The sequence below is a fragment of the Pezoporus occidentalis genome, unplaced genomic scaffold (assembly GCF_034315485.1).
Source record: "Pezoporus occidentalis ecotype Australia unplaced genomic scaffold, CSIRO_AGI_Poc_V1 ctg107, whole genome shotgun sequence".
NCBI classification, from domain to species: Eukaryota; Metazoa; Chordata; class Aves; order Psittaciformes; family Psittacidae; genus Pezoporus; species Pezoporus occidentalis.
In genome coordinates, this window is record NW_026912854.1 from 16,714 (window position 1) to 31,301 (window position 14,588).

The 14,588-nt window shown below is 54.4% G+C and overlaps 1 protein-coding gene across 1 annotated transcript; it reads left to right on the plus strand.

The window, feature by feature from the left end:
- Positions 1-621: 621 nt before the first annotated feature.
- GASK1A (golgi associated kinase 1A) lies at positions 622-14,095 on the plus strand. The gene is given in 5 exon segments (XM_062621144.1): positions 622-727; positions 9,928-10,737; positions 12,908-13,030; positions 13,289-13,392; positions 13,885-14,095. Coding segments are annotated over 5 exon segments (1,263 nt in total). The 5' UTR covers positions 622-712.
- Positions 14,096-14,588: the final 493 nt, after the last annotated feature.

The following is a 14,588-nucleotide window of genomic DNA, read 5'->3' on the forward strand; positions in this document are numbered from 1 at the left end:
AGGCACCGACGGCGGCGCAGCTCCTTGCTGGGCTGCTGTGAAAGCAAAGCAAAGTTAACAAAACCCTGCGAGGGGTATTTATTTCCTCAAGCACCCACGAGCGGAGCTCTCATTCGCTTTCCTGACTCCCCGGCCAGCGTGGTCCAAGGGGCTCTGCCTGTCCCTCTGCTTGCCTGGCCCCGGGTCAGTGTGAGCAGACGGGCACGCGTTGCTTCCAGCCGCCTTCACCTGCGCCTCCTGGCTCAAACCCAGCCCTCGGGATGACAAAAAGATGGAGAGAAAAAGCATCAAGAAGGGCTTTTATTGTGAAAAAGAGGCTCCGCAAGCGCCCGTTCCCCCCTTCGCAGCCTCCCCGCTCCCCTCCCCACAGGGAGGTGGGTCTGGGATGAGGCAGAGTTTGAAAACTCGCAGCTGAAGAGCGCGGGGTGCGCGCTCCGCCCGCATGTCCGCCTTGCGGCAGGGCCGGCGGCGGAGTGGGGCAGCAGGGATTGCGGAGGGCAGTGGGGAGCGCCCTCGGGTGACCTCCCCTTGCTACGGTTGACGGCTTGAGGAGAGGAGGCTGCGGGATTTACTGGCCTCAGTATTGCTGCTTTGTGAACGCTTGTGTTTTTTGGGGGGGCTGGTGCTCCATGGCAGTGCCACAGGCGGCTGGCACCCAGCTCAGGAGGTGACCGGATGCCCGTGAAGCGCACGAGGAGCAGCGCGTCGGTTGATGCTGCGAGACATGGTAGGACTGAGGGGTTTCCTTGCTGTGGGAGGTGATGCTGGGTCTGCTCAGGGACACCAACCCCGTGGGATGAGGTGCAAGGCTATGGCCTGGCTGCCTCTGTTGCGGGGGTAAAGTCTAGTGGGATGCCTCCGAGGGTACGGGCACGGTGAGGCAAGCAAGGCACAGATCCGCCCCAGCATGTGTCTGTCCTTCATAGCACTAAGGGTGGACAAAGCAGATTGTAAGGATGTGTGTAAAGGCTGTGCCTGGGGCTGCTGTAGCTGAAGGCACTCCTGTTGGCCAGGGAGACAATTAGTTGCCTCGGCCAAAACCCATCCTTTTTAAGAGCCCGGGTGGCAGCACTTCAGGTAGGCAAAGAGTGTGGGGCAAAGGCAGCGCAGTGCAAATAAGAGAGCACAAAGATCCCATCAGTACTTTCCGTCTGGTCTTCACAATGCACAGCCCTCTCATCAAAACCAGCCACTTTGGCAAGGGAAAACTCCCCTCCTCCCCCTAAGAAATGTTGCGTTTCTCTGGCATCAGCAGATTTCCCTGCATCCGCAGTGTGTTCCAAACCTTAGGGTGGTTTTTCATGTCTGGGTTTTGGGCTGTCCCTTGGCGGTCAGTTTCCAGATGCATCTGAGCAGACACAAGCCAGCTGAGCTGGGACGGGGACCCCACCGCTCCCGTTACTGCTGTGCCACCCAGGGATCTGCAGTGGGGCCAGGGTCTCTGTCTCTGCTTCAGCACCTCAGCCCTTGCAAGGCTGGCACGGGGCAGGAATTGCAGACGTGTCTGATGAATGAGCCTGATGCTGCTGCCAGAAACTGGTGCTTTGGTGTCAGTTGTGTTGTGTTCTGAATGCTTTTGTGTCCTCAGGAGTGTGGTAATGACTCAGAGCATCTCTGGGAGCACTGGGGCAGTGCCAGCCTTCACCAGAGCGTGAGCTATGTATGTGGGGGCACTAATGTCATCCTTTATACTTTCTGTCCTACGGTTTGTATAGGCTGTCTTGAGTTTCTTACTTAATGGACTTTAGCAGCAGGATAAAGAGACAAAACTTTGGCTCCTGTCACCCATTTTAGGGCTGGAGATAACTACTCCCTATCAAAGGAAAACAGAAGGCAGCTCTCCCTGCACCAGCTTTCATTTGCAGTAACGCTTTCCTGTACGAGCCCTCACTAGGATGCCTTTCAAAGAGTCTATAGCCTGTGGTGTGGTCTCCCCTCTGAGAGCATGGTATTCCGTTTTTGCCAGGGGTTCCATTTTGCTTGGTAAGGGAAAGTCTGCTTCTGCAGTCCTTTCCCCGTATTGATTGCTTTGATTTCACCCGGGTCATCCAGGTTTGCTCTGGGCACCTGTAGGAAGAGCAGCGATGGTCATGAGGAATAAACTCAGGCTTGCCCCAAGCTCATTGTCTCATTGCTTCATTTGCAGCAAAGCCCTAAGCAGAATGCTCCAGGCAATCTCTGACTCCTTTCAGGATCACCAGGAAGGTGACCGCTTGCAGAGAGCCGGAGGGATCCCCGCTGCGAGCTTCGCTGTTAGGACGGAGCACGGCGCTTGCAGCCCGCTGCTTATCGGATCCGGGCGCTGTACGTGCCTGACCTGCAGGAGCAGTGAGCGCTGGGGGATGACTGCATTGCAGAAGCATCTCCTTTATTCTGGTTTCAAACCCTGCCAGCGAGTCATTTCCAACCCCTCTGTCATTCGCCTAGCATGAGGCAGCCGGAATAAGAGGGGCTGATTACACTTTATTAATCCTCTGGCATAGGTGCCAGATGCCTTAATTCCCCCTTCTGTTTCAAATGCTCAATAGCTCCAGTCCATCTGCAGCTGTTTGCCTTGCCCTGATGGAAAAGCCCCTGTTTTGAAGCCAGGCTTGATGCTTATACAGTGTTTGCTCCAGGGGGTTCACTGGGTGAAGGAGAAGCAGGCTGGAGGGTTGCATGCTTCACCCAGGATGGGGTCTGCAGGACACAGAGGCAATCACAGCCAAGCAGTGAGCAGCTTTCCTCCCCTTTTTTCCTCTTTAAGCAGAAAAGGTTTCTATGGAGGAAAACAGGGTTATAACAGGGTTATCTTCCTGCACCAGAGGCCACAGCTTGCGTGAGCAATTCTGTTCTGAAGAAAGCCCCCAGGGCTGAAAAGCCCTGCTGTCCTCTTCATTCCTTTGCTTTGGAATCCCACAAATGTGCTTTCCTGCTCTCCAGGAAGGGAACAATCCTGACATCCAGCTCAGGGAAACCCAACCAGACAACTTTTGGGCAACCTGTGCTGAGATGCCAACGAGGGAATGCATTGCTGCCCCTCACCAAAACCCTGACGTGGGTTTTGCAAGCCCCTGCTGGGCACCAAACAGGCACCCCTGTGCCCTGGTGCTGACCCAGTGGTCAGTAATGAAAATAATGGATCAGAATCCTCTCCCCAAATGTAGGAAAAAATGTGACCCCCACTACAATACCTAAAACGGGACTGGGTGCCAACACGTGTAAGAGTGTTCCAGCGGCTTTCCAGGCACTCACCAGCAGCACTGGAAAACTCATCAAGAGGGATAGGAAACCAAACGTGGTCTTATTTAAAGCTTGATTCTGTTTGAATGCATCCCTCCCGTATTTAACTGCAGCCCAGAGCACGCTGCAAAAAGATGTGGCTTTCTAGCCCTTCTGCTCCTTGCTGCTGCTATGTGTGGAGGAGCCCACGCAGGGTAATCCCATGGGGGATGCCCGGCCAAAGCTGGTGAGTGGTGCTGAAGTACAGCAAGAGACACTACGGGGGTAAAGGGGTTTGCGAGGAAGGGGATCCAGAGTGGCTCCCAGGTCCTGGATCTGACTTTTCCCCAGTTTGGGAATCCCGCAGGAGGCATCAGCGTGAGCCATTGGTTGTGGCTGGAAATAAAGCCCTGTGGACTGACCAGAGCCATCGATTCCCAAGTGCTACAGGGAACAAAGCGTTTTGGGTTTTGCAGAAGAAATCCAGGCAGTCTGTGTGTGGGACTTGAAGGGAAGGAGTCCAGCCACAGGCTGCTGCCCTCCTCCAAAGCATCCTCTGCACAGCCTCTCACGAACAAAGGCAAGCCTGTTCAAAACGAACGGGGGCATGAGGCACAGATGTTGCACAAAGGCAAGCCACATCTGTTTCGCTGGGGAAGGGGCCCCCTTCTTGCTGTTTCAGCAGGCAAATGGGAAAGCTGCTCTGAAAAGCTCCGGAGCTGAATGCAACAGGCTGGCTGGGAAATGGGGATGAGGGGAGCGGGGAAAGGGAAACCTGGGGGGATCCTGCACAGCAGCGAGGGAGCAACGGCTGCCCAAAACCACTGCTCTCCCCCCTTTCATCCCTGCCAGGATTCCTGGGTTGTGCTTGTCTCACGTAGGTGTGAGGGCTGGAGGAATGAGCAGAGAGGAGGGAAGGTGAGAAGGACCTCCCTAGTGATGCTAGCAGGACAGTCATCTATTCAGGGCTGCTTAGATCCTCGCTGTCTCCTGTGAACACGAAGGTGCTGGTTTGGGTCTGCAGTGACCTGGATGCAGGGTGATATTACTTAACATAATAAGGCTTTCAGTGGTGAAAGGTGATGGAGGTGTTTGCACATGCAAATAGAGCAACCCTGTGCATCTCCTGCAAGACAGCCAGCAATCTCATAGGAGATGTGCCACCAAGAAGTAGAAGATCCAGCTAAGAGTCTGCAGGAAATGTCCTGACTCTGAACTTAAATAGGAATAAGATAAGGCATTTGAAAGCTTTTAGTTTGCTTACTTGAAGCAGAAGTATGGCATCCTGGAGGCTGTTTATTTTTGTGGTGCTTTATGTTGCCTTCTGGGATTAATCCGGAGAGGTCCTGAGCTGTGCTGAACATCGCGTTGGGATGAAAAGCCCCCTGTCCATCCCTCACAGAGCCGGGTGTTAACTTCCTGCAAGATTTACGGGGGGAAGCGAGGAGAATTATGAATCTCTCCTTTTTCTCAGTGAAAATCACAAGATTTAGGGGTAAGGACAGAGTCAGCACAGGAAAAGCAAGGCCCTGCTGGTACCCTGCAGGGCTTTCATCTCCCCCAGGTCCTTTGTGAAGATGCTGAGCAGGACATTTGGGATGCTGGGAGCCTTGCTGCTCCTGTAGGCTCCTCCTGGGCAGGGGTTACGAGCCCTTGTTTTGGCTCTACTTGTTTGGTCCATAACCGAGCTGTAACCAGGGCACTGTCACAACGGCATTTTGCATGGTGGAGCGGATGAGAAGAGGCTGTGCTCTGTGGATGGGCAGAAAAGCACCTCCCAAAACCAGGAACAGTGAGTCTGGGTGAGGGGGATGGAGCAAGGAGGACGCCTCGCACTGAGGAGCAAAAAGCTCAATGGGCTCGAGCCAAAGACACTAAGCTGTTACTAGAGAGATGTGGAGCTCGAGGGTTTTGGGGTTTCTACAGTTTGCTGCCCCAAGGGAAGAACTGTGAAGGCAGCATTATCTCACAAGCTAAAGGAAGCATGATGACACCATCCCTTCACAGTCAGTGCTCAGACTGAAGGGTACCAACAGTGTTTCACCCCTTTCTGCTGCTGCTGGAGCATTGTCCTGTGCTAGTCTCACACTTGGGCTATAAATTACCTCCTTGAGGCTTTGCACACTGTCCAAAGTTTAGCAAAGTACAGCATGTCATAAGGTTTCCCCCTGGGCAATTTAACTTGGTTTTGGTTTTGGACATGCCGGTGGGAAGGTTTGTGTGCCAGCTACGAGGACTTTGCTGCCTCTGCAGGGAAGGACCCAGCACCGTGTGCTGATACATCATCTTCCCATTGCCCAGTGCTTGCTGTGGCTTCCTCGCCGTGCAATCTGTGGGAGCATGGACAAAGCTGGTGCAGGTCTGCTAGGAATTACAGCCCCTTTGGTGGATCATGAGGCCCGGTGAAGGGCCATCCGTCCCTCATGCCCTGTGGTTATCCGGGTGGTGGTGGGACCTGGGGCTGTCCCATGGGCAGCCACTCTGAGCCGGGGCTCCCTTTGAGGCTGGCAGTCATCATCTAATAGCTGTCTTTCGTGGATTCCCACTGCAAGCCATCTATCTTCCCTGAGCAGGATGATGTAGGAAGGTACTTGAGCACTTGAACGATGGGCAATGCACGCTGGCAAGGATTTCCTTCTGCTCAGGCTCAGAATCAACCCCAGGGGCAGAGCTTTTGTCTCCTTCCATATCCTCAGCCTGGTTATGGGTCCCCAGCAGTGAGCTTAGCCCATGTGCCATGCCCTGGGCAGCACCAAAGGGAAGAGGCTGCTCCCGTCCCGGATCCGGTTGATGCCCCAGCTCTCAGCCTCTCTCCCTGCTGCACCACGTGTTGGGCAGGAGGCTCTGGAGACGTTCCCGGAGGTGGGGGGCAGCCAGAGGAGCTTTCCCAGTTGCTTTTCAGATGCTCTTTGTTAACGCTGGTCACGGTGGGCTGCGTCTCCTATTGCCTGGACAGCTTTGCGGTTCATCGGGCGGGGAGGGTAAGTGCAGCTCTGCGCGTTCCACCTCCGGTGCAAACGATGCCCTGCGCTGCGTGCAGCCAGGTAAAGGCACATTCCTGCTTCTAACCTGCTCACCGGTGGCCTTTGAGTCCTCTGAGCTCAAGAGGGACATGGCTACGGCCAAGGGCACCCCACTGGGATGGTGGGATTCACTGCTGGAGAGGTCTGGCAGTGCTGGTGCGGGGCCAGGAACACTCTTTTAGGTACCAGAGGAAAGCAGGGATCCATTCCCATTTTAAAGGCCACGTATTTCCAGGGCATCTTTCTGGGTTTAGGGCTGTTTCTCTTGCATTCCTGGGTAATGAAGTTTGGGGTTTGTTTTTCTTTCATTTCAAGCTCAGCAAAGCCAATTTGATGCGCTTTGAAAAGAAATTGCAAACAGGCGGCTCTGCTCCGGATTCTGCCAAGGTTCAAGCATCCCGGGAATACAATGTCAAGGATAACCCCACCCCCTGACCATAGCTTCATCCCAGATGGCCAGGCTGCACAGGCTCTCCACTGTGCCTTCAGGAGCCCATTCATGCTGTGTGTCCCCCTGATGAGCGAGGATATACACGATTTACTTATTGGTATCTTGGAACAAGCAGTACCTCTCTTAAGCCTTTTTATGGGCTCTGCCTGTAGCTTTCCCACCGGGAAACGGCTCTGATTTCTGGTGAAGACGTGCTGTACTGTCAGTGTGTCAGACTGGCAAAGCAGAGCTCTACATATGGTTTGCATTTGGGGCTGAATGGAAGCCATAGCTGAAACTGCAGCGGTTTTTCTTAACAGCATGAGCTCAGAGAAAGTCTCAATGGAGAAGTATTTATCCTGGGCTTGTAAATAGAGCTTCATGTGTGCGGTGTTCAATCGTTGGGTTGTTTGCAATGTCGACTGTCAGAAATAACACAGGGGCTGTCCTTGGACTTTGCTTCTTTCTTCTTGTTGGTGATGTGGCAGGGAAAGCCTGAGCAGTGCTGGGGAAGGGAGCCTGCGGTGGTGGGGAAGAAATGAAGCTCTAACTTACGGTGCCCAGACCCGAGCTCACTGTCACAAAAGGCAGGGTGGGTTTGGACAATAACGGTTCCTTAAGCACTTGGACTGCAAGCTGACTTGACATTAAAACCCCAGGCATCATTGCCAACTGTTTGGCACCCGCTGCTCCCCAGCTGTGGATTAAAAGGGATTTTTCCTGCAGTATTTCCAAGGTTCTCCAAATGGCTCCTGCGTGCTCCCTGCCAGGATACTTGGAGTTTTTAGGTTCTTTGCATGCCCAGGGATGGGGTAAGTGACCAGATGGTGTAAGTGACCAAAAGGTTATTATCAGGTGGCTAACAGCAATGATCACCCCGCGAATCCTCTGTGCAGAAGAGGGTTGTGGGTGATTTTGGTGAGAGCGGTGTGGGTCGTGTCCCTCAAAGGGGTAGGATGGGGAAGGCGCTGCAAAAAGTTGCCCACGGAAGCATGAATTGGGAAGGGAACTTGGCTGGATGCAGATGGGAGGACTGAGATTTAGTTAACCGTGCCCATGGAGATTAACTCCGTTGAGTGAATTCAGCCAGCTTTGAGGCTGGAGGGGACAGTGAGGCACTTACAGTGGTGACTTGAAAGGAGCATGGGTATCACGGTATCAGGATCTGGCATTTTTACCCACAGAGTTATTTTACTGTGGTTATACTAGGATTTAGACATTGCACCTCCCCTAAGCTCTTGCTCAGGATGCCAGACCCGGATTGGGGGTGCTTGGGAAGAAGCTTGTGTCTGCATTCTGCAAGACTTGCTTGAATTCCAGGGCACGAAGGTTTTGGATAGCTGAGCTCGGGTGCTGCCGTGCTGGTTGGTGTTGGCTGTGCTTCCATAACAAATCATTATCCCATCCAAGTGGAGCATTGCAACCATGCTCACCCCCTGACCAGAAAGGGGCCTAAGGCAGTAAGCGGGACAGGACATCACACTCTGAACAGACTCACCCTGGACTAACTCCTTCTCACTTTGGGGTTTAAGGGAGAGCTAAATCAGGGGGTGCCCTGGCAGGTCCCAAAGCCCTGTAACAGGCAGAGTCCAGTGTAAGCCATGGGTGAGCGTAGGATTCGGCTCGGAGGATGTATTTTGCTGCATTACATTGCATTTCTGGGAGAGAAACAGTAACCTGAGAGCTGTAAAGCTGAATCACTCCAAGTGCACCGTCACTTGTCCTTATAAACTGCAGTAAATCTGCTCAGCCCTTGGAGGAAAGCCCCCATGGCTGCTGCCAGTGAGTTGGTGGCTTTGTGGCTCCTCTTGGTCCCCTTGGCTGATGTAGTGCCTTTGGGAGGGATGCAGCTCCTCAGCATGGGGCCACCTGCAGCAGCCTCCCTGCGGTGAGGGCAGGAAACCTGATGGACTTTAGGATGCTGCCGGATCAGCTTATGAAGGGGCTCACATGCTGGAGGTGCCTGGGGCAGCTCCTCTTGGGGCTGGAGTCGTGCTGGTGGTGGGTCCCTGCAGGCAGCAGGAGCCTGCAATCCGAAAAGCCCCATGGCTGGAAGTGCTTCTGCTCACCCAGCTGCTTTCTGGAAGTCATTCTGGCTGCAGGCTCTCACCTCCCTCCCATCCCTCCCTAGCTTTTCAGCTCCTTTTTTTCCAAGCTTTCCCTCTCACAAACAATCTCCTACCCCTCCTTTGGCACTGCGCTGTCCCGCTGTGTCTGCCATGGATATACTTCTGCTTCCAAAATAAACAATAGCAGGAAAATGTATCCCCTTGGACGTTCCCTTGACTTCCAGAGTGGGTTCGAGCCACTTGGAGATGCCTCTTGTAAAGCAGAGAAACAGCACCAAGGTACCTTTTGCTGCTCCAGCCCAAGCCCGGGTGGATGTGGCATGGGTGCAGCTGTGGGATGGGGATGGGGATGGGGTGGGCTGGGAGGTTCTCTGGCTGCTGCCCCGTCTCTTCCCTCCACCTCACCCTGAAAGGGAGGATCCTGTGCCCCAGTGCTTGTGCATGGGATTGCTTTCAGCCAAAGGGGAGATAGGAGGTTAGCAATGCAGGAAACATGAGCAGTATTTGCTCACAACTGCCTTTCCAGCCTGTACAGTTTTTATAAGCCTCTACAGATTATAAAGGATGAGTAAAAGGAAGGGGAGGAGGGCTCTGTGTACATCAGAACTTGGCAGTGCTTGTCTAAAGGCGGTTCCTTAGTGTGGGACATCAGAGTATGTTAGGGTTCAGAAAGAGCACTTTGCATTCTAGGCTGTCACAGCTCCTGGCTGGCACTTGGAGCTGCCTGGATTTGCTGGGTGCAATGATGGGTATTGCTCCAGAGGCTGAGATGTCCTGCAAAGGAAGGCATGGGGATCCAGGTTACCAGTTCAGTGTGCAGCCGGGGTAGGAACCACTGAGGGTACCCAGAGTAAGGTCTGAAGATAAAAATCTCTTAGGAACTGGGAAATGTTCGCATCCAGCCAGGAATTCGCTCTGGTTTGTGGAGTTTGTTTTTACTCTTTTTCATTTCTTGAGTCTTTAAAGCAAAATATTTGACCATGAAGAATTCATTGCTTGTAATGTCCTGTACATCAGTGCTGCAGACATGGCAGTACCTGTGGTGGGTCTGCCCATGTTCTGGCTGGCTTCCGAAAGGACTGCAGCTGATTTCTAGCACAGAAAAACCCCCATCAAGCTTATTGACAGCTGTGCTTGCGGTGTGGACATCCTAGCCCATAGAACCTCAAGGGGACCCCTGCTAACGCTCTCCCTTTCCCTACAGGTGCAGCGACCACGGAGAAGGATGGGGCTGAAGCCCCCTGCCCCGGCAGCCCTCGCGGTGCTGCTGGCCCTGGCCCTGCTGGCCCTTGCCCGCCTTCCCCCCCCACCAAATCACTCCCCACACCCGCTGCCAGCATCGTCCCCCCCAGCCCCATGGCGGGAGGTGGCTGTCCCCCTATCCAGGGGACGAGCCCCCAGTGGAAGGGTCCCTGTACCCTCCCCTCGCCTGCGGCAGGACCAGCCCCATGGCCGGGGCAGGAGGCGGCGGCGGCGGGGGGCAGCAAGGGATGCTCCCCCATGGCTCTCTGATGATGACCTCCAGAAGATGCAGCTCCTGGCCAGGGGAAAGGTGGTCTCCAAAACCCGCATCCCAGCCCACGGGCAGGTCCTGTGAGTGGGACTGCGGGCCATAGGGGATGCTGAAGGGGACACCACGCCAGGAAGGGACTGCCAGGACGGGTGCTGTGGGCTCATCAAGCGCCCAGGGGACCTCTACGAGGTGCTGGCTTTCCACCTGGACAGGGTGCTGGGGCTGAACCGCAGCCTGCCCGCCGTGGCCCGGCGCTTCACCAGCCACCTCCTGCCCTACAGCTACACCGACGGCTCCCCACGACCCATCATCTGGTGGGCGCCTGACCTCCAGCACCTGGAGGATGCCAACAACGACCAGAACTCCTGCGCCCTGGGGTGGCTGCAGTACCAGGAGATGCTGCGGCTCCATGGACCGATGCCAGCGGCTGGGGATGCTCCCTGCTCCAGCATCCCACGTGGCGAGTGGAGCCGCCTGGCCCTCTTCGACTTCCTCCTCCAGGTAGGGCTGGGGTGATGGAGACATCCATCCCTCTGGCTGTGCCCCCCTGTGTGCCTGCCTTGTGTGACTGTGGGCTCCTCTGTGGGGTAGCACAGGGCTTTGGGGATATGTTTTTACTCATTGGGTAACAGGGAGCAGCAGAGCTTTGTGCAGAGGCAATCGTGGTCCATGCTTGGGACTTGCAGAGGAAACACAGGCAGGTTTTGGATGCAGCAACTCCAATCTTACATGGGTGAGCTTTCTCCCGTCGCAGCTGTATTGGCTCTGCCTCACATGGATGCCAGCAGCAGCTTGGCATGGGGCATTCCTGGGGACAAGCAGTGTGTTCTGCATCAGATCCAACTCCAGGGATGTGCTGCTGGTGCTGGAAATCAGGAGCTCTACACCTTTGTATGGCACTGCCTTCCTCCTCCTCCTTCTCCTTCTCCTCCTTGGCTTTAATAGTGCTTAATCTTCTGTCTGGAAAATCATACCCTGCTGCTATGAGGGATTACAGCAGCGTCCCAGGGAGTTATCACTTCCTGGAGGGCAGCTTTGAGGAGGCAAAAGTGATTTCTATGGAAGAAAGCCTCTTTGGGCACCTTGAGGCTGGGGCTTTGATTATCAGCCGAGGGGGAAAATGCCTGAAAGGGCAAGTATTAAAATACAAAAAAAAAAAAAAGTGAAGAAAAAGCCCACCCAAAACTGTTAAAATTTGTGCTCCCTTTATTCTACCTCCTTTTTCTTTGGCAAAGCCCGGCCGTTAATCTTTATAGCCTCAGACTATGGCTGGCAGAGGCGGAGCAGTGCTGAAACAGCCAGAGAAATGAGAAAATCAACCAACCCCCTTCCCTTCCCCAGGCCAAAATTCCATCCAGTGCAATGGAAAGGCTGAGTCTCCAGGACAAAGTATCTGGTTTAAGGAAGCTTTCCTCTGTGGGGCTGAAGCAGCACGATGATAAATCCAAGGGCAGGTCGCTGGTTTTCCTCAATAGCTCCAATGGGATCTTCCCATGCGGAAAAGTCAGGTAAAGAGGCACCAAGTCAGCAGGATGTGAAATAGCATCTGACAGAAATGGCTTTAACCTCTCAGAGCTCTGGCTGGGGAAGGAGATGCTGCGAGCTTGGAGCCCTGCTGTACGTTGCCATTGAAGTCTTGGTTGTTGTCTTCAGTCAGCCTTGAAACTGAGCTGCTTCTGTCTGGGTTTCCCTTGGTGTTTGCCACAAGGGAGCACCCCTCTCGGTGCAGAGCTTTATGGAGGCAGAACACTGAGCCTGGTGGAAAGGGGGCAGCTGCTGGTGGCTTTGTCCTGCGTTGCAAAGGGCAAAAAAGGCATTGACTCCAAAGCTCTGCAGCCACAGCCATACCCTGAGGCACCCTCTTCCCATCGGGGGGAAGAGCAAGGATTGCTCATCCCAGGCTGAGTCACATATGGAAAGCCCTGTTGGACCCAAGGGGATGCTCTGGTGTGGCTGAGCTTCGTGTGGGTCCCAGCTGGGGCTAAAGGTGAGCTTCTCATAGGGTTTGAGCTCTGGTGAGAGAAAGTGTGGCTCACGTATTCGTGTCCTAGCAGCAAGACCTAATGACCCATTTGTTAGAGCCATTTAGGCTCTGATGAGGAAAAGAGTGTGCTCTGTGTAACACAGAGACTGCTTTTTCCCTTTTCCATTTATCCATTCGTCTTTCCATTAAGAGCTGCTCAGGTAGGGATAGATGAAAGGGCAGATATGTGACTGCAGCCAGATGAAACCATCATCCAGTGCACCAAGACTTGGCCTGAGTAAAATACTTCTTTTTGAAGTTCCAAAACCTAGGTTTCCTTGGCTGCTTTTGGGTTCTGGGTGTTCTCTTTACGTTCATTGCTGTGCACATCTTCCCTTGGTTTCAGCTGGAAGCACAACCCATTTACACTGTGCAAGCGTGGAGTGTGGAAGTGGAGGTGCAGAAGGTGTCTGAACTCCATTGGGAACGTCTCTTCCCCAAGCCAAAGGGGTTTGCAAGGCAGCTCAGCCTCTGAATGCTTCCCTGACACTTCCTCACTGGTGTATGCAGCTTGTCCATTTGATGTCTACTGAGGGTTCTTAGCTCCTTTTCATTTTCCTTGGAGCAAGGGAAGTTCAAAACTGGACCTCCCCATCCTGGACATGCAATGTCCAGTTGGGCACTCACATCCCAACGTGTCTCCTGCAGGTTCATGACCGCCTGGACCGCTACTGCTGTGGATTTCAACCCGATCCCTCCGAGCCCTGCGTGGAGGAGATGCTCCATGAGAAGTGCCGAAACCCAGCCGAGCTGGTCCTGGTGCACATCCTGGTATGTTCCCCACTCCCCAGGGGCTGCTCTGGGGCTAAGATGAAGGAGATGCTTTTAGGGCTGAAGTGGCAGCAAAGGGGATGCAGGTCCCATGGTGATGCTGGGTCCATAGCGGGTCCTGGTCACGAAGGGACCTGGGCTTTGCCAGCTGCTGGCCCACAGATGCTCTCAGGGTTTCTCAATGCATTAAGAATCAGTCTAAACCCACACACTGATGGTTTCCTGCAGTAAGTGAGCTTCTTCCCATCCCACTGTCAGGTCCGGAGGAGCGCGCCGTCCCGCCTGGTGTTCATTGACAACGCAGGCAAGCCACAGCACCCAGAGGAGAAGCTCAACTTCAGGCTCCTGCAAGGCATAGACAGGTAGGAAGGGTGAAGTGCGCCCTCCTGGGGGCACATCCCGGGGGAGGGCTGAGTTTGCACATGCAGGATGGGCAGCAGCTCCATGTGCCTAACCCACCACACGTGCCCTTGCTCTGAAAGCAGCTCTTCACCCTGCTCTGGGTGGCTGAAGGCAGTCTCCAAAGCCTATTTTTCCCTCTCTAACTGGCAGCTGCACAAAAATGATGGATAATCAGGTATTTTAGTATTATTTGTGTCATTACCTATCAGGCATTTTGGCTCACTGTAGGCCCCTTGATTTGGAGCTTGTTTGGGTCCATGTCTAACGGAGCTGTTCTGCACATTCGTTACGGGCAGAGTTTGAAGGAGGAGGCTCCTCATCCCATGTTCCTTTGGGTGGACATGCATTCCTTGAAGCACCGGGTGACATTTGCTTGGCTGCTGCCCTCTTCCCGGCTCATCCTGCCCTGGGTAACCCCTTCTCTCCATCTCTGCTCTGCTCCTCCACTGCAGCTTCCCCGCGGCGGCCGTGGCCACGCTGCGGTCGGGCCGGTTGCAGAGCCTGCTGCTGCAATCACTGCGCGTGGACCGGGAGCTCTGGGAGAGCCAGGGTGGTGCCGAGGGCCTGAGGCCCCTGCTCCGGACCATCGAGAGGCGGGCACGCATCCTGCTGCGGCACATCCGGGAGCACAGCCTGACGGTGTTTGAGGACTCGCCGTGCTGAGCCCCTGCAGCACGGGGCAAATGGCAGCGGTGATGGATGCCCCTCACTGTGGGTGATGTGACACTGTGTGCGGGTGCTTGGGTCTCCAAAAGGTGTTTCCCACCTCCTTGTAGGATGCCCTGGAGAAGGAGACTGGATCGCAGGGAATAGGAAAGAGGAGGAGGAGACGTCTCCTGAAACAACCCACAACTGCTTAGGGAAGGCAACTGTTCTCAAGTAACGGTCCAAGCATGGATTTTCAATGGAAGGGCACATCCATGGGATTTTTGGGGTGCCTTCACCCCCTACCCCAGCAGTTTTGAACACCAGAGGCTCAGACAGTTGAACAGCCTATGGGGGACCCTGGGAAGGGTTAAAGAAGCAGTGAGAATCACTGCTCAGGGTTGCAGGAAGTCACTGTCAGCCTTTCCATGGCTTGCACTGGGCTCTTGGATGATGCCTTTGCTGTTTCCAAAACAGCACAGGTAGGGGGGCCGGAGCACATGGAATAAAG